Raw genomic sequence first — 22,942 nt, forward strand, 5'->3', positions numbered from 1 at the left:
TCTCTCCCTCATCTCCCAGACGGTACAGAGTTCAATCTACTTTATATTATCAGTTGTCACACCCCTTCCCTCATCTCCCAGACGGTACAGAGTTCAATCTACTTTATATTGTCAGTTGTCACACCTCTCTCCCTCATCTCCCAGACGGTACAGAGTTCAATCTACTTTATATTGTCAGTTGTCACACCTCTCTCCCTCATCTCCCACAAGGTACAAAGTCCAATCTACTTTATATTATCAGTTGTCACACCCCTTCCCTCATCTCCCAGACGGTACAGAGTTCAATCTACTTTATATTATCAGTTGTCACACCTCTCTCCCTCATCTCCCACAAGGTACAAAGTCCAATCTACTTTATATTATCAGTTGTCACACCCCTTCCCTCATCTCCCAGATGGTACAGAGTTCAATCTACTTTATATTATCAGTTGTCACACCCCTTCCCTCATCTCCCAGACGGTACAGAGTTCAATCTACTTTATATTATCAGTTGTCACACCTCTCTCCCTCATCTCCCACAAGGTACAAAGTTCAATCTACTTTATATTATCAGTTGTCACACCCCTTCCCTCATCTCCCACAAGGTACAAAGTTCAATCTATTTTACATTTTCAGTTCTCTTCCTCTCAACCTCCTCGCTACGTCACTATATATAGATTTCTATTTTCCAGACATCCTCCTTGGTTGGTTCAATAATTCCTCTGAGTATGACATCCTGGACTTCTTCAGCATCCTGGAGTAAGTGAAGATCAGAAACAGTTAATGGACATTAATGGAAGACACACTGTGATTCTTTCTCTGTGAAATGTCACTAGATTAAGAATTTCTTTTTGGTCATTATAAAAATGTTAATGGATTTGATATTGTTCTTTTTTTTTTTTTGTGAAATTTCAACCATTTAAATCGTCTTTCCTTTGATTTAGAATTTTTATTGTATAACAGACCTATTTCACATGAATGTTTTAATTGATTTGATACCATTTTGTTGATTGAGAGACTGTACTGGTTTTAAGGCCGACATTCCGTTTCCTGAAAGTTTGATGTATTAGAGATGTTTGATATCAGTATTAAATACCATTATCCTATATACTATTACAGGGTTTGTCTGACTCACTTTAAATACCAGGGACGGAAAAAGATCCACGATCTCAGGTATGGCCATTATACAACACATATATACATACCTGCCATATTTGTCCAGATATAAACCTGCCAATAAATCTACCCCAATGTATTGCTGTTCAGTAGAATTACATACAAATGTTTTTGTTTTGTTTTTTTTCTCTCTAATAAGCCAATCCCCTGAATTTTGATTCACAATTTGTTTGTTTGCCCTTGAGAAAACTCGGAGGGATAGAAATTTACTTACTGTAATATGATGGTTGATCTAATTTGGATCTGCTTTTTTAGAACTTCTATCAAAGTATTTTCAATCAGCATATTACAGTAAGTAAAGGTCTAGTTTTAATTATGAACTAAAAGTAGAATTCAGGTTGCAGAGAGATTAATTACAAGACAGCTTGTACAGTTGTACCAAGTGTAAATACAAGTTTCTGGAAAATATGGAGTTTGATTTATACAGCTCACATGGGGCACTGGATTATACAGAGTCCAGTTTAGACAGGTCATTTAAAGTTCTGGATTACACATATTCAGTTTAGATGGATCACACTGTAATAGGGCCATCACGTAATTTCAGTGTAATTGGAGACAGCAGAAAGGCATCCACAATGCCCTACGCACGGCGCTCCACTCCCAGCGTTGTCAGCAGCAACTTCCAGTTGCGCACAGTCAGCCAATACGGAGATATCCCGGACAGCCCACATCAGGGTGAGTTTTACATCTCAGTTCAAAGGTCATTGTGATTTTGCTGATGAGGTCAAATGTCTTTGACATGTGATGTATCAGGTATGTTTTCTAGATCTTAGATTTAATATGTGGTCTTTACTGACTTTTGATCTTTATCAAAAGACTGTAGTGTATGGGCATTAAATATGTTATTGATTATTGTTACAAAAACGCAAGATATTTATTTCACACCAGGTCAAAGGTCAGTCTAATCTTATTTCTTGAGTCAAAGGTTAGTGTCACTCTAAGCTCAGATAATGTGTGATTTGACAATAATTTGACGTCAAAGGTCAATCCTTTTTAGGCTAAATGTAACACAGTTAAGGTTTCTGCCTATTGTCACAGACTTTGGAACTGGCTGTTATTCCTATTTTATACCACAAGTTAATGACATTGTGTGAAAAGATCATAGCATTTTTGAAGAGAAATCTGTTAGAGTGCTTATGATTTAAAAAAAATATCGATGGAATATTTGTAAGAGTAATTTGATCATACAATCTAACTTCTTTGTAAAAGTATAATTTTTTCACAGGAGATAACACTCAGCATCATGTAACACCAAGTGTGTAGTGTTAAAATCAGTGGAAAATCTCATAACTTCTGTGAAATACTTGTTGCCAATAAGTTATGAAATAGTTGAGAGAAAGTGATACCATGAGATTAAAACAACCAGGTTTGATACAATTACAATGAAGTTCAGCCATGTACAATTTAACCATTATACATTCAGAATTCTCTGACATGTTGTCTGTATTGTAGGTGGAATGTCTTCAGATGCAGACGCTGTGATGAAGGCTCTACAAGAGGCCAACATGACAACAGAAATTGGCCTCATCTTTCTTGATCTGCTCAGTACATACTGCCAAACTTTTAAGGTCAGAATGAAATTATTCATGTTCAACCTTCATCAGTCTACCATCAACTTTTATTGACTTTCTGTCTTGTGTATCAATTTATTCCTGGCTCTGTTTTCAGATAAAACTTTTATTACAAAAATGTAAAAAGCAACATTGATGTACATGGTTTCAGGAATTTTTATATTCTTGTATTAACAGGGGAATTTAGATCACAAAAATGGAGACAACAGTTTGATGAGAAAGATTTTTAGTCTATACCTGTCTTTCCTGCAAACCAGTCAGTCAGAACATCTCCAGAAACATGTGTTTGCTGCCTGGCGTTCCTTCATCAAGAAGGTTTGTATCCTAATTCCTTATGTAAATACTTGATCCTATCACAGTCTATAACAATGAATCTGCTTTGCTATGTTATCAGATGTTGAGCTATAGTTGACCAGACATGCACTTTACTATCTACTGAAGTGATACTTCGCTACTTAGACTGTGGTCACTGTAGTAACTGACTGAACCAACCTTTGATAAATTGGTCTGAGTTAACTGGATGTTTGAACTAGCCTTTGTTGAATTGGTCTGAGTTAACTGGATGTTTGAACCAGCCTTTATTGAATTGGTCTGAGTTAACTGGATGTTTGAACCCGTGCTGAATGGATCTAAGTTAAATAGGTAATTGTACTAGCCCTTGTTGAATGGGTTAGCTAGATTGTTGATAGTATTGAGAGTTATCTTTCTTGATCAAGGGTTTCATATACATGCATAACAGAGTACAACTAAAAATACCTGTTTTCAGTTCCCATCTGTATTGTTCCGAGGACAGGCTAGTTTGTGTGGAGATCTTTGTTATGAGGTATGTATGTCACACTCTTTTCTGAAAAAGTATGTAAAACATTAAAAAAATGTTAGTATTACTGATGAAGTGAAAATATTGATTTCACTGCAAAAGTGGTCAGACTAACAGAAAAAAACAGCAAAAAAATACCAACAGGTATTCCGGAAATTAAGTGTTTATTGCTTCATCAACAACACCTGCCAGGTAACCCTGTCACTTTCTCAAATGAGAACAAGATACACAACAATGGAAACAAGAGGCAAACTAACGAACATCAAACACATCCATCTTCACGTCACACAAAGAAATAGATTATTTCTTCATGACATCACAATGACGACCATCTCATCTTACAATAAGAAGGTTTTGTCTTAGCTATGTGTTGACATCACACTCACAAACATTTAATTCTCTACCATTTTGTTGTCTGAAATTTCAATTGCTCTTCAGAAATGATGATACATTATCAGAAAGAGCCTTAGTGTGCCTGTACAGCAACTACACGCAACCAAAAAGTTGGTATGTCCCTGATACAAATTGTTGATGTATTTTACAGGTGCTGCGGTGCTGTAACTCAAAACTCTACTCAACGCGGAAAGAAGCATGTGCTCTCCTTTATCTTCTTATGAGAGCCAACTTTGAGTACACAAAGAAGAAAAGCTTCACTCGCGTCCACTTACAGGTACAAAGTCCCTCGTATTTACACCTCAAATAAGTTGTGTCTATTGTCCCACCTCCGTCCACTTACAGGTACATTAGTCCCTCGTATTTACACCTCAAATAAGTTGTTTCTATTGTCCCACCTCTGTACATTTACAGGTACATTATGTCCTCGTATTTACACCTCAGATAAATTGTTTCTTATGTCCCACCTCCGTCCATTTACAGGTACATAGTCCCTCGTATTTACACCTCAGATAAGTCGTTTCTTTTGTCCCACCTCCGTCCACTTACAGGTACATTATGTCCTCGTATTTACACCTCAGATAAGTTGTGTCTATGTCCCACCTCCGTCCACTTACAGGTACATAGTCCCTCGTATTTACACCTCAAATAAGTCGTTTCTTTTGTCCCACCTCCATCCACTTACAGGTACATTATGTCCTTGTATTTACACCTCAGATAAGTTGTGTCTATTGTCCCACCTCCGTCCATTTACAGGTACATTATGTCCTCGTATTTACACCTCAGATAAATTGTTTCTTATGTCCCACCTCCGTCCATTTACAGGTACATAGTCCCTCGTATTTACACCTCAGATAAGTCGTTTCTTTTGTCCCACCTCCGTCCACTTACAGGTACATTAGTCCCTCGTATTTACACCTCAAATAAGTTGTGTCTATTGTCCCACCTCCGTCCACTTACAGGTACATTAGTCCCTCGTATTTACACTTCAGATAAGTCGTTTCTTTTGTCCCACCTCCGTCCACTTACAGGTACATAGTCCCTCGTATTTACACCTCAAATAAGTCGTTTCTTTTGTCCCACCTCCGTCCACTTACAGGTACATAGTCCCTCGTATTTACACCTCAAATAAGTCGTTTCTTTTGTCCCACCTCCGTCCACTTACAGGTACATAGTCCCTCGTATTTACACCTCAAATAAGTCGTTTCTTTTGTCCCACCTCCGTCCACTTACAGGTACATTAGTCCCTCGTATTTACACTTCAGATAAGTTGTTTCTATTGTCCCACCTCCATCCATTGACTCCAGATCATCAGAAGTAAAAACCAACGTTATTGATTATCATTATGAAGTAGATTTTATCAGACTTCTTAGATGATATACAGTATTTTATTATTTAGGTGATTATCTCCGTATCGAAGCTCTTAGGAGACGATGTTGGCCTCAGTAACTCACGTTTCCAGGAGAGTCTTGCCATGATTAATAGCTATGCTTCTAGTGACAGGGCAATGCAGGTCAGTACACAATCTAACATTCGATATAACATAGAGTTTTACTGTGTGTTACAAAACGTCTAGGTAGTAAAAACTTTTTTCTGGATTCAAAATTCTGAGCGAATTTTCTAAAACTTTGACTTAAGTGATTTGATCAGCTTCATGTAGAATGCTTTGTGCTTCTTGGACTTGGAATTTGACCAACCAACAACATTCTTTTGTTAAAATCATGGTCAGTTTAGCTTATCTAAACAACTCAATGAAAGTATAACTTTACAATGAAATGACCCAGCTCTGCTGAAAATATAAAGAATTATAAATGAGTTTGTCAGATTTGAGACGTTTGTGAGGAGTGTGATTTTCTTGTAACATATTGAAATGAATGATTGTTCGTGATGAGATAACAAACAGATTGCTTCAGCTGTATATTCGCCATTGTCCCCTCCGTTTCCTTTTTACATTTATCAGAATGTTTGGTATGACTAAAAATGTTACCCTTCATCCCCAGTAAAGCATGTTATTTCCCCTGAAATAGCTCTACCCTTTATATAAAATATTTTTATCTAAACTTGCCTCCAGATCCACAACCTTGGAAATAGAGGGAAAAAAGCAATCATGAAGATAATAGGGCATTTAAAATGAAACATATAATTATAAAAGTTAGGAGATGGTAGCAATATTGGTGGCAATATTGCCAAGGTTTGATTTCTGTATGAACTCAAGGTTTAGGAACTATGTGAAATTGAAAGGTAACAGTACATTTTTATTAGGAAAAATATTAGGTGATGAATAGGTTATCTGTATTAAACTAGATGTTGTGCTAAATGTGGGACAGCAATACTTAGGGTCATGTTATACATGCTGTCTTTCCTTTTTTATATTCCAACTGTATTAAAAAATCTCACAAGACATTGTATGTAACTGAAATTTGTTTTTCTTTTGTAATATTTGTAGCCAACTGAAGATTATTTACTAATGGTAAATTCACTAAATGTTCGTTGCACTGTCAAAACTCCCATATGAAAAAAATATTTTTAACACCTGGTTTGTTTTTACTGTGATCCACACATTAAAATCCCTGTTTCATTTAAATTTGTGATAAATATTGTGATTTTGTTTAATCTGCACTGTTTGGATTTCATCACAAGATCTCATAGAGGCCTTGCATGGTGTACTATATGGGATGATAATGTGTGTCTAATTTTGTTTAGCCAGATTTAAAACAATATTTTCAATACTTCTTTATTTACTGAAAAGTAGAGCCAAATAAAAGGAGATCATAAGGACCCAGATTTAAATGTCTTTTCATTCTAACTGATGCTATTTGTTTGTGTTTTCTTGTTTTTGTCATGTACATGTGTTCTCATAATTGATGTTATCTAGTCACTTACATTTGTGAAGATTTTGTTTTCTTGCAAATTTAAACATCAGCTTCATTTGTATATTCAAATGTCTAATTTCATTTTATTATGTGAACATGTGATACCAGTAGTGGTATTACGAATAGACCTATCTAATACTTTTGTAACCTTCTTTAAAATGTAATTGATAATCAAAATGTCTTTGACCTTTTGAAGTCAAACCATTCCAAGTCATTTGAATATACTTGAAGCTAATTTGTTAAGTTGAACATTTGAACTATGTGTAACATGTCTTTTACGTGATCATGCTTTTTAATACATTTTGTGCCCAAACAGACCAAGTTGATTTTCCAAGACAACAACAATGGGCTAATGGCCAAACGACGGGTATGAAAGACCAATTAAGTGACTTACTGCTTGCGTACTTTACAGCTGGAAACCATGGCAATCTAACTCCTATTTGTCTCAAATCTGCATATTACAGTTTTACATGCCAGAGATGCTTAAAATGATGAAATTTGTTATATCTGATCAAAATTTGATTTTTTTAAAAAAATACTTTGAAGCTAACATGTTCACGAATTTCCTGCTTCACTTCATACAAAATAATTGGTCAGTTATGTTCTTATCGTACTTCCAGTTCAGTAGAGGCTAATTAAACAGAGGGAGGAGGGTTATATAAACAGAGGGAGGAGGGTTATATAAACAGAGGGAGGAAGGTTATATAAACAGAGGGTGGAGGGTTATATAAACAGAGGGAGGAGGGTTATATAAACAGAAGGGAGGAGGGTTATATAAACAGAGGGAGGAGGGTTGTATAAACAGAGGGAGGAGGGTTATATAAACAGAGGGAGGAGGGTTATATAAACAGAGGGAGGAGGGTTATATAAACAGAGGGAGGAGGGTTGTATAAACAGAGGGAGGAGGGTTGTATAAACAGAGGGAGGAGGGTTGTATAAACAGAGGGAGGAGGGTTGTATAAACAGAGGGAGGAGGGTTATATAAACAGAGGGAGGAGGGTTATATAAACAGAGGGAGGAGGGTTGTATAAACAGAGGGAGGAGGGTTGTATAAACAGAGGGAGGAGGGTTGTATAAACAGGGAGGAGGGTTGTATAAACAGAGGGAGGAGGGTTGTATAAACAGAGGGAGGAGGGTTATATAAACAGAGGGAGGAGGGTTATATAAACAGAGGGAGGAGTGTTATATAAACAGAGGGAGGAGGGTTATATAAACAGAGGGAGGAGGGTTATATAAACAGAGGGAGGAGGGTTATATAAACAGAGGGATGAGGGTTATATAAACAGAGGGGGTAGGGTTGTATAAACAGAGGAAGGAGGGTTATATAAACAGAGGGCGGAGGGTTATATAAACAGAGGGAGGAGGGTTATATAAACAGAGGGGGAAGGGTTGTATAAACAGAGGGAGGAGGGTCATATAAACAGAGGGAGGAGGGTTATATAAACAGAGGGAGGAGGGTTGTATAAACAGAGGGGGGAGGGTTGTATAAACGGAGGAAGGAGGGTTATATAAACGGAGGGGGAGGGTTATATAAACAGATCGGGGAGGGTTGTATAAACAGAGGGGGGAGGGTTGTATAAACAGAGAGAGTAGGGTTATATAAACAGAGGGAGGAGGGTTGTATAAACAGAGGGAGGTGGGTTATATAAACAGAGGGAGGAGGGTTATATAAACAGAGGGAGGAGGGTTATATAAACAGAGGGGGGAGGGTTATATAAACAGAGGGAGGAGGGTTATATAAACAGAGGGAGGAGGGTTATATAAACAGAGGGAGGAGGGTTGTATAAACAGAGGGCGGAGGGTTATATAAACTGAGGGAGGAGTGTTATATAAACAGAGGGAGGAGGGTTATATAAACAGAGGGGGAGGGTTATATAAACAGAGGGGGGAGGGTTATATAAACAGAGGGCGGAGGGTTATATAAACAGAGGGAGGAGGGTTATATAAACAGAGGGAGGAGGGTTATATAAACAGAGGGGGAGGGTTATATAAACAGAGGGGGGAGGGTTATATAAACTTTCCTTTGTTGTTTCTTTATTGGATACTCTGTAATTACATAATGAAGAAAGATCATGATACAAAAATGACACAGAGACTAAAAAGCTAGCTCCCCGTTCAAAGGATTCCAAAATAACCATAAGATGATTTTGGTAGCTTTTGGTTCAGATGATACCAAAATTAAAGATACAAGCTCCCTGCTGACACCAAATAACACCAAAATTAAAGATACTAGCTCCCTGCTTTTACCAAAATAACACCAAAAATAAAAGGTGCTGGCTTCTTGCATAAATAATGCTGTTAAAATGTCAAATTTCAAATGGAAAAATGATACTTGTGTAACCCTGGTAAATACTTGCTGAAATACATCTCGATGAGAAAGAACTTTTCTTTAGCTGGATTGGTTGAGTCTAAGACTTGTAAACAAGATGTCATGGGTTCGAATCCTAGCCAAGGCATAGAGGTAAATAATGACCTCTGTTATACCAAAATAACTGAATCATAACATCAAAATTTAGACTTCTTCATAATCAAATTGACAAAATATTTTCAAGAATTGGTATTTCAAGTATCTATAATATGCAGTCGACAAATACAGGGTTAAGTTATCATGGTTTCAAAAATTTATGAATTTTACTGAAAACTGTAACAAGGACAGATGGTAAAATCCACAGTGGTAGTCTTGTGTTAGAACAAATATTGATGACCTCTTGATGTGTATGTTTACGAAATGATGTAGTTTTCAATTTCATTTAAAAAGCTAAGTACCAGTAAAGATTCAACATTTTCTCCCAACATTTGCTTTCATTGTGATAAAATTCTTTAATTGTTAGGAATACCTCAATGAATATCATCAGTATTGATATAAATTAATTATGTAACTTTTCAGTTTAAAAAAATATTAGCAAAGTAAAACTCTTTTAAATTTGTGAATGGCATGAGGAGTTAATACGAGGATGAACATTTTATATCACTGTTTCCTGCAGTGAGATTTAAGCTTAGATTTTTAATCATTACTTTGAACTGTCCTCAGATCCTGAGATCTATTGAGCATGACTTAGTAAGGACTGGGTTTATATATATGAGTTTGGTAACAGGGACTACTAGACCATGGTGATGGGGGAAGTAACGTGGTACTACATAAAGTATGGTTAGAGTATAGGTAAAAGGTATACAGTTATCTCCCTTTGTCTAAACTCCTGCCTTTTCTTCAATCATATATACTGTTATCTAGAATTCTTATAAAAACCTCAGATATCTTATTGTTATATTCATGGCTTAGGTAAAAAAATTAAACATATCTAGTCCTTAACAACATTTTAAAGGAAAAGGAGACCATAACAAATGAAATTAATTCTAAGGAACTAGTACTCGGTTAAGAGCACTGAAACTCATTAAAACTGTTTGTAACTATTGGTTTTCAGTAAAATTCTAAATTCTATTGAAGTACACTGTTTTGGTTGCTAAGGAACAGACCTATCTGGTAAAGTCAAGGAAGTATCAATCAACTTGCTAAAGTGTCAGAATCATCATTGTTTTGTGTTGTGTCAGTTGTATGTATTGTTTGAAAGGGGTGGAGGATTGTATACCAACATAGAACAAATAAATTGATGATTGTATTGTAGATATGTTGATGTATTGTATAGAAAATATGATTAAGAGATGTAAACAATATTGTGTCAATCTTCGTATAAGACCTGTCTCAACTAATTTTTTTATTTTGTATTTCAAGGATTGTGGGGTATGAGAAATTTCAGTTTTGCTTGGTTTACTTGTTAGATTTAACAGCAAGTGAAATGTGTTTTACAGCTTTCCTAAATCCCAGTTTGTTTGAGTTACCTTGAGTAGCTTTTGTTCCAACAGAAACCAGTGGTATACATCTAATGACTATCCAATTATGACAAGATTAACCAAACCTTGCCTTGTAGCAGGTACCATGTGCTAAATTTTATATGTAAAGTGATATTGTACTAATTCTGTAATTTTGTGATTGGATTTTTGTATGTTTTGCTTAATTAGCTCACACCTATTGCATCCAAAACACAATAAATGTACGTCACAGGTTTGAGATAAAAATCGGAGGTTGGGCAAGCATTCCTCTGACACAGATCAGCAAGCATTCACATGGGGCATGAGAGTGTTTGACTAGGAGGTAATAGGTTACATTATGTAGAACGGTATTATTGAGGATGATGTTGTTGTTAAGACAATGTTGATATGAGGGAGTATGATTGATATAAGCATTAGTATTTTGTACTGGTGCTAGTTCAAGTGGATATTTAGTTGGACACATGAAAATTAATTTAGTCCATCATATACAATGTTTATAATTCAAAATTTAATCATCTTCAGGAAAATTTTAAAAAGAAAACTCCCATTTTGGAGAAGATGAATGAATAAGTGCTCTGTAAATTTCATACAAAAAAAGGAAAAGTTTTTCAAAAACATAAGAAAAAAGTTCAAACATCTTGTGAAACCAGTGACTGTTTTAGAATCTGAAATCTCACTTAAACTTTTGAAATTATGCTTGTTACAAGAATTTTAAAAAACCAAGTTATTAAGTATTTAAATTTGAACATGTATATTAACATGACCAATGAATCAGATAATAGTATTTTAACAGCTTTTAGTTTTGGAATGAACCCTGTTGGGATGAAATCCCTCTGTCCTTGAGTTATATTAAGTGTAAGGTAAATATTCTCATGGTTTGATATGTTTTAAATTTGATGTCATTTAATGTATCAGACCTGTTGGCTATTTACTGTACACTATATATATCAATATCTACTGTGTAAATGATATGTGATGTACATGCATGAACTCCTTTATTACAATAACAGGGTGATGGAAAAGGTCGGAAACGTGGACAAAAGCCAGAGGTAACAGTTGTCTCCCCTTGATGTTATGGAGTGGCATACCGTTACTACTACTAAAACGTTTACTAATAAATCTTCATATGCAGGATGCCTGGTAGAGGATGTCTGTCGCCTGCTTATATAGGAATACTTTTCAGGAGAAAATCTTTACCAAGACACAAAAGTAACCTTTGAATAGTGTATAATGTGTTGGTAGCTAAGATGTGCACAAGGTTCTAGTTAAAAGCAATGCATTTCACCTGAACATTTAGGGTTTTTTTATTTTTACAAAAAATGATATGATAGCTAAAGAGTCTGTAAGATACAGCTGTACAATGAATTTATTTCTACCATACTTTTTAGTCATATTAAGTCCTTTGTGAAAAAAATTAGTCAATTAGCAGACAAGTTCAGATTCCACTGTGTGAATAGTTTACGATATAAAAGGGGTATTTATAGATTTACATTACTGTTAATTACATTTAGACATGATGGAATCAGTGTAAAACAGCATGGCTAGATATCAGTACTGCCTCTTCCATTTATGAGTGTACAAAGTATTACAATGCGTAACTACACTATATCTATGTATATTCACATCTATATCAAATGTATTCAGGACATGTATACATATATATTTATTATATAGATAGAATATATTCTGTTTAAAAACTTTTCACTACCACTTTTGCCTTTTTATAAGAAGTACAGAATTCTCTAAATATAGCCCAAGTTCTTAAACTCTATAAATGTGTTTGATACGTAAAGACTTTCACACGAATATAGGTCAAATCAAACCATTAAAAAGTTACGTCCAGTTTATTTTACATAAGTCTGGCCTTATGACACTGTTTGTACCATAATGAAGGATTCTTGAACCTCATTGCTTCTCTGTTTTAGTTCCCTGTTTGTTTTTAAATCTTAAAATATCAGCTTTTTATGATATTTCATTTTTCATGAATGTCATTTTCTATTGTTGTTTATGCTTTTGCAGTTTTCTATATTGAATTCTCTTGTTACCAGATATTAATTTGAACTGGATAAAATATTACCTGACATGTTGTTTGTCATCAGGTAGCAATGATGTACCCAATTTCATTCCTGAAATAGACTGAAAAAGTCAGTGATTAGACAAAAGCCCATAAAGTGAAACATTTAAACACCATATTAAACTTGAACAGTCCTTGAAATGAAACTTGTAAACCCAATATCAAACTAGGACAATCCATGAGATTTAACTTGTAAACCCCATTAACACACTAGAACAGTCCATGAAATGAAACATATAAATCCTTTATCAGACTAGAACAGCCAATAAAAAAGAAACATATTGGATCTATATTTGCAGAGGAACCTTTTAACAGCTTGAATTTTTTTTTCATGATGGGATCCAAATTGTACCCTATTTAATGTTCAAGTGTATATTTTCAGTACAGAGTTACTTACCCTTGCACCAAATGTTAATGTCCCTAGTTTAAGATATTGTATTTTCAATTTGATTTAATTTTAAGGTATTTGATCTATTTGTTAAATTCTAATTGGTTTCATTTATTTTCCAAACACATTTTATTATTTGCTTGAACATGAAGGAGACTTGGAAATATTTATTGGTGGGCGGAATCTGGCAAAATACATCTGACCACGTAAGAATTTTATGTATCTTCATCATGTGGCATCGCCCAGCCTGTGGCATCATCCTGACCTACCAATATGCCACTCAAACACAGCATGCACTTCCTTGCTTGCCACTTCCTATTGAAACCTTGGTACTCTGACAATATTCAGTCAGGGACAAATGAAAATGGCTGCTTACTTGTTGGCAATGCTTCAGCTGACCTATGAACTAGGGGGAAAATGTTCTGCTAATGTCATAAACATAGGTCATAGTTATTATAGCAAGTCATTTTAAAACTTTCATTAAAATTGGAAATTCTAGACTTTTAGAATATTTTTTTAGTTATTTTGATTTGTAAATTTCATGCATTGTAGATTTGTTTTTCGGCATAGAGATCTTTGGTGGAAATACTTATTTTATTTACAATTCAAATTTCATTTTTAGTAAATACAGTATAGAACAATACCTTTAGTTATATTTAGAATACTTTGATGCATGAATCTACTCTGTAGGGTTATCAGTATGCAGACAGATGATCAGATGTATTGTGGAATGTTTTTTTTCATTACTTTTCAATATTTCTGTAAACTACTGTAGAGATTTAGTACAGTATATCTGTCAAATTTCTTAAAGCTGTCTGCTATATCACTATCACTTTATCTCCTTTTAACATCAAAGAGTTGTGAATCAGTAAATTTTGAATTTTTTTTTAAAGAACACAAAGTTTGATCTTGTTTAAGTGTTGTGAAGTGTACACAATATATAGGTATTTGTGTCACAATGATTATTGCTTGCTGAGGCATATTCAAGGGAGATAATTCTTATCAAGGGAGGTATATCCTGATTTAATTGAAATGTCCCATTTTATGTTTTTAGGAACAATACCTTTCTATATCCCTGCCATTTTAGTGGGGACGTATTGTTTTACTTACATCTGTCCTGTCCAGTTCAAAATCAATGTCATATCTTAAGAACCTCTCAACAGATTCAGGTCATATCTGCCCCATAGAATCATAATGTCATGTTCTACACCTGATTAGATTCAGGTATGTTCTACACCTGATCAGATTCAGGTCATATCTACCCCATAGTATCATAATGTCATGTTCTACACCTGATCAGATTCAGGTCATATCTACCCCATAGTGTCATAATGTCATGTTCTACACCTGATCAGATTCAGGTCTTTATGGAGTTGGGAAGTTCATGCCTTACAGATATTTATTTATAATCTGGAAATGAATATAAAACTTACCTGGGGCTGCATGGAAAAAATATCAGAATAACTAGGGATCAAAGGTGTTTATTACACCATTAACTGTTATAGTAATGTATATGCTCAATAGGATATTTCTGTTTTATTCTATTCTAGTAATCTGTTAGAAATCTGATCATTATTTAAATGGTTATATAACTATTTGTATTTCTTTGGACATATTTTTATACTTTTCTCCTTCTCCTGTTTTCAATATTCCTGGTTGATGTCTTGAATTATGGTTCTCTTTTCTTCCTTTCAGGTTGTTGTTTCTATATTTCTCAGTTTTAATAAGTAATTTTTTATTTGCTCAAGAATAATTGTGAAATATCGTTATGAAAATCAATGAATGCTACATTGAATCATGTTTGTGAAATATACTAAATGGTTAATAATCTTAACTTTTTAGAAATAAAAAAAAATTATCTAAGGAAATTAATATGTTTAGGGCTGTGCAAACTTAAGATACTGTCATTGAAATAGGAAATAGTTAATTAATTAAAATATTGTGTTAATTTATTTTGTAGAAAAGTGGTTTTCCAGCAGAAGTTAAAGATCTCACAAAACGAATCCGGACTGTTCTCATGGCGACTGCTCAGATGAGAGAGCATGAAAATGACCCAGAAATGCTGATTGATCTACAGAATAGTTTAGCCAAATCTTATGCCAGCACACCAGAGCTTCGAAAAACTTGGCTCGACTCAATGGCAAAAATACACTTCAGATATTCAAATTTCTCAGAGGTTTGTCAAATTTACTGTGACAAAATGTTTGTATAACTCAACATGAGAAATTTAAAAATAATTGAGGATTTCTAAACTGCTACTGGATTCTATAGCAGCTATAAATAGGATCTGTTTTGTTATAACTACTTTCAATAATGATGTTAGAAAAAAATTTTCCTTTAACAAGATTTACATAATGCATTTTTTGTGAAAAATTTAAATGTTTATGTTACAGGCAGCACATTGCTACATCCATATAGCAGCCCTCATAGCAGAGTACCTGAGACGCAGAGGTTAGTATATTTGTATGTTACAACAGGTATGCAAAAGCACAAATACATTATTGGTTCAGTATGGTTTGATATACCTTAGTTCCAGTGACAAAATACATCACTGAGACATCTGCTGCTTTAGGTATCTGTTACATTGTTAAACATAGTCAGTTTTATCCCTCCTTATAATCTGTCATAAGTACTCCATTATCACACCCAATACCAATATAGCCAGTAGCTTGTAGACCACTATTTACCATTTACCTGTCTGTCTATCCAAGGATAGAAGTAAGATATGAGTATTGCGTAACATGATCCACATGACTGCAGTTACCTGTGTGATCAAACTAGGTCATAAATCTTATGTTTTATTATTGTTGTCCCTCTATAGCACCTGTATGTAATGGAAATTTGAAATTACAATAAGATGGCCTCTTTTGGTTTTGAACTATGACCTCAAGTTTACAGTCACCTTTCTATTGGTCCAGATACAAAATAGGCAGTGTTCCTTAGTTACTGATTTTTGTTGCTTTGATTTTTTCCACCGCCACAGGAAAGTTAAAGTCAAGTAAGTTTGGTGTTAAGGTAGTTTTCATGCATGACTTCATCCAAACCTTTTATTGTTTTATTGATTGTCTACTGTAACACTGTATTGACAATGCTAGATCTGTTTTACTTGTGATTTTTTTTTATGTTTGTCTAAGTTTACTAGTTTTCATGCTATTGAATTCAATGGTATCTATATATTGACATTCCTGTCATACTTTGTCATTGTTTTAAAATGGAACTTAATGGTGCTTTATTTTGACAGAGTTCATGTGAGTAGATTGAATGAGTTCTCTCTTTGACAGTGGTAATATTAGATTTAATGAATTCTATATTTTGGCAGTGGTTATATAAGATTTAATGGGTTCTATATTTTGACAGTGGTTATATAAGATTTAATGGATTCTATATATAGACAGTGGTTATATAAGATTTAATGAATTCTATATTTTGGCAGTGGTTATATAAGATTTAATGGATTCTATATTAATATTCTATATATAGACAGTGGTTATATAAGATTTAATGGATTCTATATATAGACAGTGGTTATATAAGATTTAATGAATTCTATATTTTGGCAGTGGTTATATAAGATTTAATGGATTCTATATATAGACAGTGGTTATATAAGATTTAATGGTTTCTATATTTTGACAGTGGTTATATAAGATTTAATGGGTTCTATATTTTGACAGTGGTTATATAAGATTTAATGGATTCTATATATATATAGACAGTGGTTATATAAGATTTAATGGATTCTATATATAGACAGTGTTTATATAACATTTAATGGATTCTATATTTTGACAGTGGTTATATAAGATTTAATGGGTTCTATATTTTGACAGTGGTTATATAAGATTTAATGAGTTCTATATTTTGACAGTGGTATATATAAGATTTAATGGGTTCTATATTTTGACAGTGGTTATATAAGATTTAATGGATTCTATATATAGACAGTGGTTATATAAGATTTAATGGATTCTATATATAGACAGTGGTTATATAAGATTTAATGGATTCTATATTTTGGCAGTGGTTATATAAGATTTAATGGATTCTATATATAGACAGTGGTTATATAAGATTTAATGGATTCTATATTTTGACAGTGGTTATATAAGATTTAATGGGTTCTATATTTTGACAGTGGTTATATAAGATTTAATGGATTCTATATATAGACAGTGGTTATATAAGATTTAATGGGTTCTATATTTTGACAGTGGTTATATAAGATTTAATGGATTCTATATTTTGACAATGTTCCTGTAATTTATTTATGAAAGAAGACTATGATTAGTTTAAATTGATACTTTGTTTTCTCAACATTTTGTATTAATGTCATTTAACATTAGCTGCATCTTTTTTTTTTAGCTTTTTCAAGTTTAAAATGAAAACCTACCTATAGCTGTGGTTTAAACTGTTATAATTGTTGATTTTTTTTTTAATTTATTGATTTTCAATATGTGAACATTTCCATTTTGATATTGTTGTGGCTTGATATGTTTTTGTGTTGAACACTTAAAAACCAAAACATCACACCTTGGAGGAGAAATTTATAGAAAGTTTGTACTGTTCAAATGTTTTGTTTCAATTTTCTGTTAAATACAATGAACATTGTTATGTTTTGTTCTTAAATGATATATAACACAGAAAATAGATCAAAACATATACGTAGAATATATTTAATGTTTTATGTGAAATTATGCCCCTTCTGTGATAAGAAAATGTGATCATCAACTTTCAGCTGCACTACCATGTATATCTGGGGAAGTGTTATGGACAGAGGGTAAATTTGTATATGCACTGCCTTAAAACTTATATCAATTTATACCTATATATCTATATATATCATCAATAGTATATCAACTATATATAGTACAGTCAGTCTAGTTTTATGTGCTTAGGCTATAAATAGAATATGATGATATACTTGTATATATAATTGATATAAAAGTATAACTTTGATAATGTTAATTGATTGCATGAATTACAAAACCATTGTTAAGGTATGACTAAATTTACTAGAAATATCACACTTTCCTAATCTTATCTACGCTTCTTACCTGACAGCTACAGTTAAGTGCTAAACCTTTTTTGTGGAAGTTTATCCAATTTTTTATGTATACCTATTTGAGAAATGGGAGAAATGTTAAACAAAAAAATACTTAGAAAATATTTGATGGTTTCTTGTTTATGTATTTCATGTGAATGATAAAAAAATAATATTTTTCAATATTTCTAATATTATAATTCTAGTAGTTGCCCTGATCAGTATTTTAGTATTTAATGTCTTTAGTCAAGGACAATGGGCTGACGTGGTATATTGTGATGTCATAATACCAAACATGAGTTATCCCCCTTCATGATAACTCGGTCTAGATAGAAATTAAAATTCCAGTATATTATTGATTTTATTCTTTAACCTTGATTAATGTATCAGTTATTTTACTTCCATCATGAGATCATATATAGAGAACTGTGTGACTAACTATCATTTAAGAAAGACATGAAAAACAAATATTACGCAGTACTGGGTACAATATGGGAGTTTATAGAATGTGTCCTCAATACTGTTCAATATTTGTAATATAGAATGTGTCCTCAGTGCTACTCGATATCTGTAATATAGAATGTGTCCTCAGTGCTACTCGATATTTGTAATATAGAATGTGTCCTCGGTGCTACCCGATATTTGTAATATAGAATGTGTCCTCGGTGCTACTCGATATTTGTAACATAGAATGTGTCCCCAGTGCTGTTCAATATTTGTAATATAGAATGTGTCCTCGGTGCTACTTGATATTTGTAACATAGAATGTGTCCCCAGTGCCATTCAATATTTATAAATGATATACCAATGAAATATATAGGATATTTTGCAGGAAAACATTAATTTTACTCTCTTGATTACATTTTTGAAGGAAAATTTAAAAGAAAAAAATGTAGTTTGAAACTCAAAATACAGATGTTAAAAGAAAAAGTTTGGGAAACATACGCGAGGTATTTGATGTAGAATAGTTGACATTATCCAATTTACATGGTATTCTATTATTTTGTGATATTATTTGATAAGTACCAAATTAGAATAAAATGTTAATGGAAAAAAATTGATGGAATACTGACCAATTCAATCTTTGCATTATTCACATCAAACCAGGAAAATCAATTAATGTCACTGCAGTGAGTAGAAAGCAATGCTCTGATTGGCTAAAATTACAATAGTTATATAATCACTGTTATATATCATTTAATGTCACTGCAGTGAGTAGAAAGCAATGCTCTGATTGGCTAAAATGACAATAGTTATATAATCACTGTTATACATGTACCATTACTAGTGATGATATAAGATTTTTGATATAATCACGGATAAAATGTTTTTAAGATTTCTTATATCATCCCTGCACTAATAATACATTTTTTAATCAAACTGACAAATTTCTAATGATAATAACTGAACAGAGTTGGTTCACATTGACCTAATAGGATCTACTCCTGATCAGATTCTGGTTTATTTAGGAGTCGGGACATTCATATCTAGTTTAATTAAATCATGATGCTGTTTCTTAGTTCTAATGATATTTCTGTGTTGTTTGTGTTCACTTTTTTCTATGTTGTTTGTATATCTGTTGTTTTATGTGTAGTTTTATCACTTTTTACAAACTGTTCTCAACAGATTTGTTATAATTGAGGATCTTTTTTAATCATTTAGTTAATTTTACCCAACTGCACAAATAGATATAAGCATATATATTAATTAAATTTATGATTGACCAACGTCCCACATAGAAACAGAGAAATTATTACACATAAAAGTTGTGTTTTATTTCTGTAGAAATTCTTTTTTCTAATTGATTGAATGACACAGATATAGACAATTATTCTAATACACTTCTACAAATAAAATTCAAATTTTAAAATATGTGCTGGCTGTCACTAATGATTAACAGAATGGGTTATATGTACTACCAAGCTTTAACACTAGATGACTGAAAACACACTGGGAATCATGTCTAGATGTTCACTGATATTCTAGGGTGTGATATTTCTTAATGGAGCATGTCAATCAAATAACAGTGTAAATAACAAACACCCTAGAATGAATGAGGAAAATTCACAGAATCTAAAACCAATCACACAAAGCATGTATCAGGTAAATTTGATCAGCAGTGGTAAGAAAGTGCTTTAAAAAAATGCCGAAATAATATAAAATATGAATTTAGAAAAGAGAAGAATGAAATAATATCATTTAATAGATTTTTTCCACCGCAAATTTTTCCATTTGCAGCCAATACCTGTTATACAATATATAAGTACTGAAAAGTGCGTACCTCATGTGCGCAGTACAAAAATGTTTTAGTGTGGTAACGGTTTGTATAAGGAGAAATTTTCTGAAGTTGATAGAACTTACTAAGTTCAGTGACAAAGGAAAATTTGTCCAATTTTCACAGAGTTTTCTCCCCTAGTTACTTCAGTATCTTATCATAGTTAGTGCGATTTTCTCTGAGTTGTCCCCCCTAGTGAGTTAAATGACATATCATAATCTTTCCCACAGGTTGTTTTCCTCAAGGTTGTGCTGCTTTTAAGACCATCTCTCCTAACATAGAACTGGAGGAATCAGGGATCAAGGATGACTCGGGGATGCAAGATGTCCAGTACACTGAGGTACCAAAGTTATTTGTTTTATGGTGTCATTCTACAGTACACACTTACTATGTGAATTCTGTCAGAGTTATGTCCCTTCCACAACCCCAAAAAATCAAAAGGGAGATAACCAATAAGTGAATTATTTCATACTCCAAAATTATGTCCTGGTTATCTGTCCAAAGCTACCCTTTATATAGATTTGTGTGTGATTTTTCTGATAAATGGACTTCATAGCATAGTTACATAATGGTGTTCTTTAAGGATGTACTCCTCGGATGTTTTTGACTGAACGTAAGACATAATTCAATGTAAAATGAATTCCAACAAAATATCTTGGAATTTTGTCTTCTTTTATATACTTTGTTATCTAGAGTTGTACATAAAAGATGAAAACAGGCCATATTTGTGAAGAAATTTCGACAGTATAGTTGATGGCATGATTTGGTTAAAAGCGTCAACAATTCCAAAGTTTTCTGGTTGCAAAGGGATTTCTCTTGAGTATATCTTTAGAGGTCTTGGGTAGACTTCAACTAAATTTTGTATAAATTATCACCACAAATCACTTATTTCAAATTTGTGAATTTCAACTTGATGATCACCTGCAGATTTTTAGGACCTGAACATTAATATTTTTGCTGTTTTCTTGATCTTGGAGAAACTGGTAATTTGGATGAAAATTGCAAAGAATAAAGCACAGAGAGACCCTTTTTTGTGATCATGAAAAGTGTCAAAAGCTTGAAGTCTTTAAAAAAAGTTTATACTAGTAGTCGTTCTAGAACATTCTCATGTTTTGGTTGCTATGTGTAGTCAGATGATTTGTTTTGTTTAAAATCCAAGTATCATACCCTTACTGTGTAATGAAAGATTAAAATATTATTTTGAAAAATGTTGCCGTGAACTGTCTGTTTCATGGTAAAAAATAAGGGTAATGTATGAAATGAATTTTTCCCTGTAACTTGTATTCTGACGCCTTTACCTGAAAAAGTAGTGCAGCAACATTTTGATTTTTTTCTACATTTCAAAACATCATCATCATCAAAAAAAAGTTTGATACTGGAATTCATTTACTTGTCAGAGGAGTACAACCAGATGTAATAATAAAACTTTTTGATAAGATTTTCTTTTTTTTACCAGGAAACCATGGTGCAGTTCTTGGAGCTAGCTGCCAATGCTATGGAGCAGGCAGAGAGATACGAAATCCTCGGGGAGATTTACAGACTAATCATTCCGATCTATGAATTCTCACGTGACTATGAAGTAAGAACCATTAAGTTCTATGTAAAGATTTTCATGTGACTATAAGATAAATTCACAGAATACTTTGATCAATTAAATTCTCTTTTACAACAGTCTGTGACAGGTTATATCTATATGTTTTACTAGTGCTTAGCACTCATGAAAAATATTGATAGTTCTGTCATACTCATGGAATATGTATGATATTTAACATGAAACCATGTTTTATCTTATATATATATACCACTAAAGGACAGTTTATTTGTTTATTCCACAAACTTAAAAGTATAAGGTTCCTGTGTTAAGGACTTTTTACATTCCTCACCATGAACATGTAACATACTGTGTTGTAACCTTGAAGCTAGCCACAGTTTACCTTTAGTCTGACCGTTAAGCAAAAACTAAAGGTAGGTTAAAGTTTAATGTTAAAGTTGAAATATATTATGTCATATTTTAGTGTAAATTAAATCCCAGTAAAAACTGACAGTTTCATGAAAGGGTGATTATTTCTTTGTATACAGTAACTAATGTAAAGAGACAGGATGCTGAGAAAGTCTCAGTGTGGCCCAACAAGTTATATTCCATGAATCAGAGAAGCAGTTCATTCACAGCTTTATTTTTGTTTCAATGATATGCTATGGAGTTATGCCCCCTTTAGTGATATTATCAAACTGATTTTACATACAGTAAGTTTTTGGATGAATATTCTTAATTGATTTTGTTTGTATTTACAGCGTCTGTCTGCAGGGTATACCCACCTGGCCAACGCGTACAGCAAAGTGGTGGAGGTGACAGCCTCGGGTAAACGCCTCCTCGGCAAGTACTTCAGGGTGGCTTTCTACGGTCAGGTATGTCAAAATATACATCATGAAAATATGTAACATCACAATATATCTACATTCAAAATGATTTTCACAAAAATTTTCATGTTTTCCAAATATTTATCCTCATCAGGTATGTCATTCTATT

At 33.2% G+C, this 22,942-nt stretch overlaps 1 protein-coding gene across 1 annotated transcript in view; it reads left to right on the forward strand.

The window, feature by feature from the left end:
• LOC132562009 (dedicator of cytokinesis protein 9-like) overlaps window positions 1-22,942 on the forward strand; it is a 105,241-nt gene that overhangs the window by 67,143 nt on the left and 15,156 nt on the right. The window contains exons 32-46 of the mRNA XM_060226735.1: window positions 672-738; window positions 1,099-1,152; window positions 1,700-1,830; window positions 2,608-2,723; window positions 2,904-3,041; window positions 3,493-3,549; window positions 4,088-4,213; window positions 5,336-5,449; window positions 11,648-11,686; window positions 15,060-15,275; window positions 15,493-15,550; window positions 17,835-17,876; window positions 20,646-20,755; window positions 21,872-21,994; window positions 22,708-22,821. Coding sequence (XP_060082718.1) covers window positions 672-738; window positions 1,099-1,152; window positions 1,700-1,830; window positions 2,608-2,723; window positions 2,904-3,041; window positions 3,493-3,549; window positions 4,088-4,213; window positions 5,336-5,449; window positions 11,648-11,686; window positions 15,060-15,275; window positions 15,493-15,550; window positions 17,835-17,876; window positions 20,646-20,755; window positions 21,872-21,994; window positions 22,708-22,821 — 1,505 coding nt within the window. The remainder of the gene's footprint in view (window positions 1-671; window positions 739-1,098; window positions 1,153-1,699; window positions 1,831-2,607; window positions 2,724-2,903; window positions 3,042-3,492; window positions 3,550-4,087; window positions 4,214-5,335; window positions 5,450-11,647; window positions 11,687-15,059; window positions 15,276-15,492; window positions 15,551-17,834; window positions 17,877-20,645; window positions 20,756-21,871; window positions 21,995-22,707; window positions 22,822-22,942) is intronic.

This window comes from Ylistrum balloti, unplaced genomic scaffold (genome assembly GCF_031769215.1).
Source record: "Ylistrum balloti isolate Yb309-2 unplaced genomic scaffold, AGI_CSIRO_Ybal_v1 Utg371318, whole genome shotgun sequence".
Taxonomy (NCBI): Eukaryota; Metazoa; Mollusca; class Bivalvia; order Pectinida; family Pectinidae; genus Ylistrum; species Ylistrum balloti.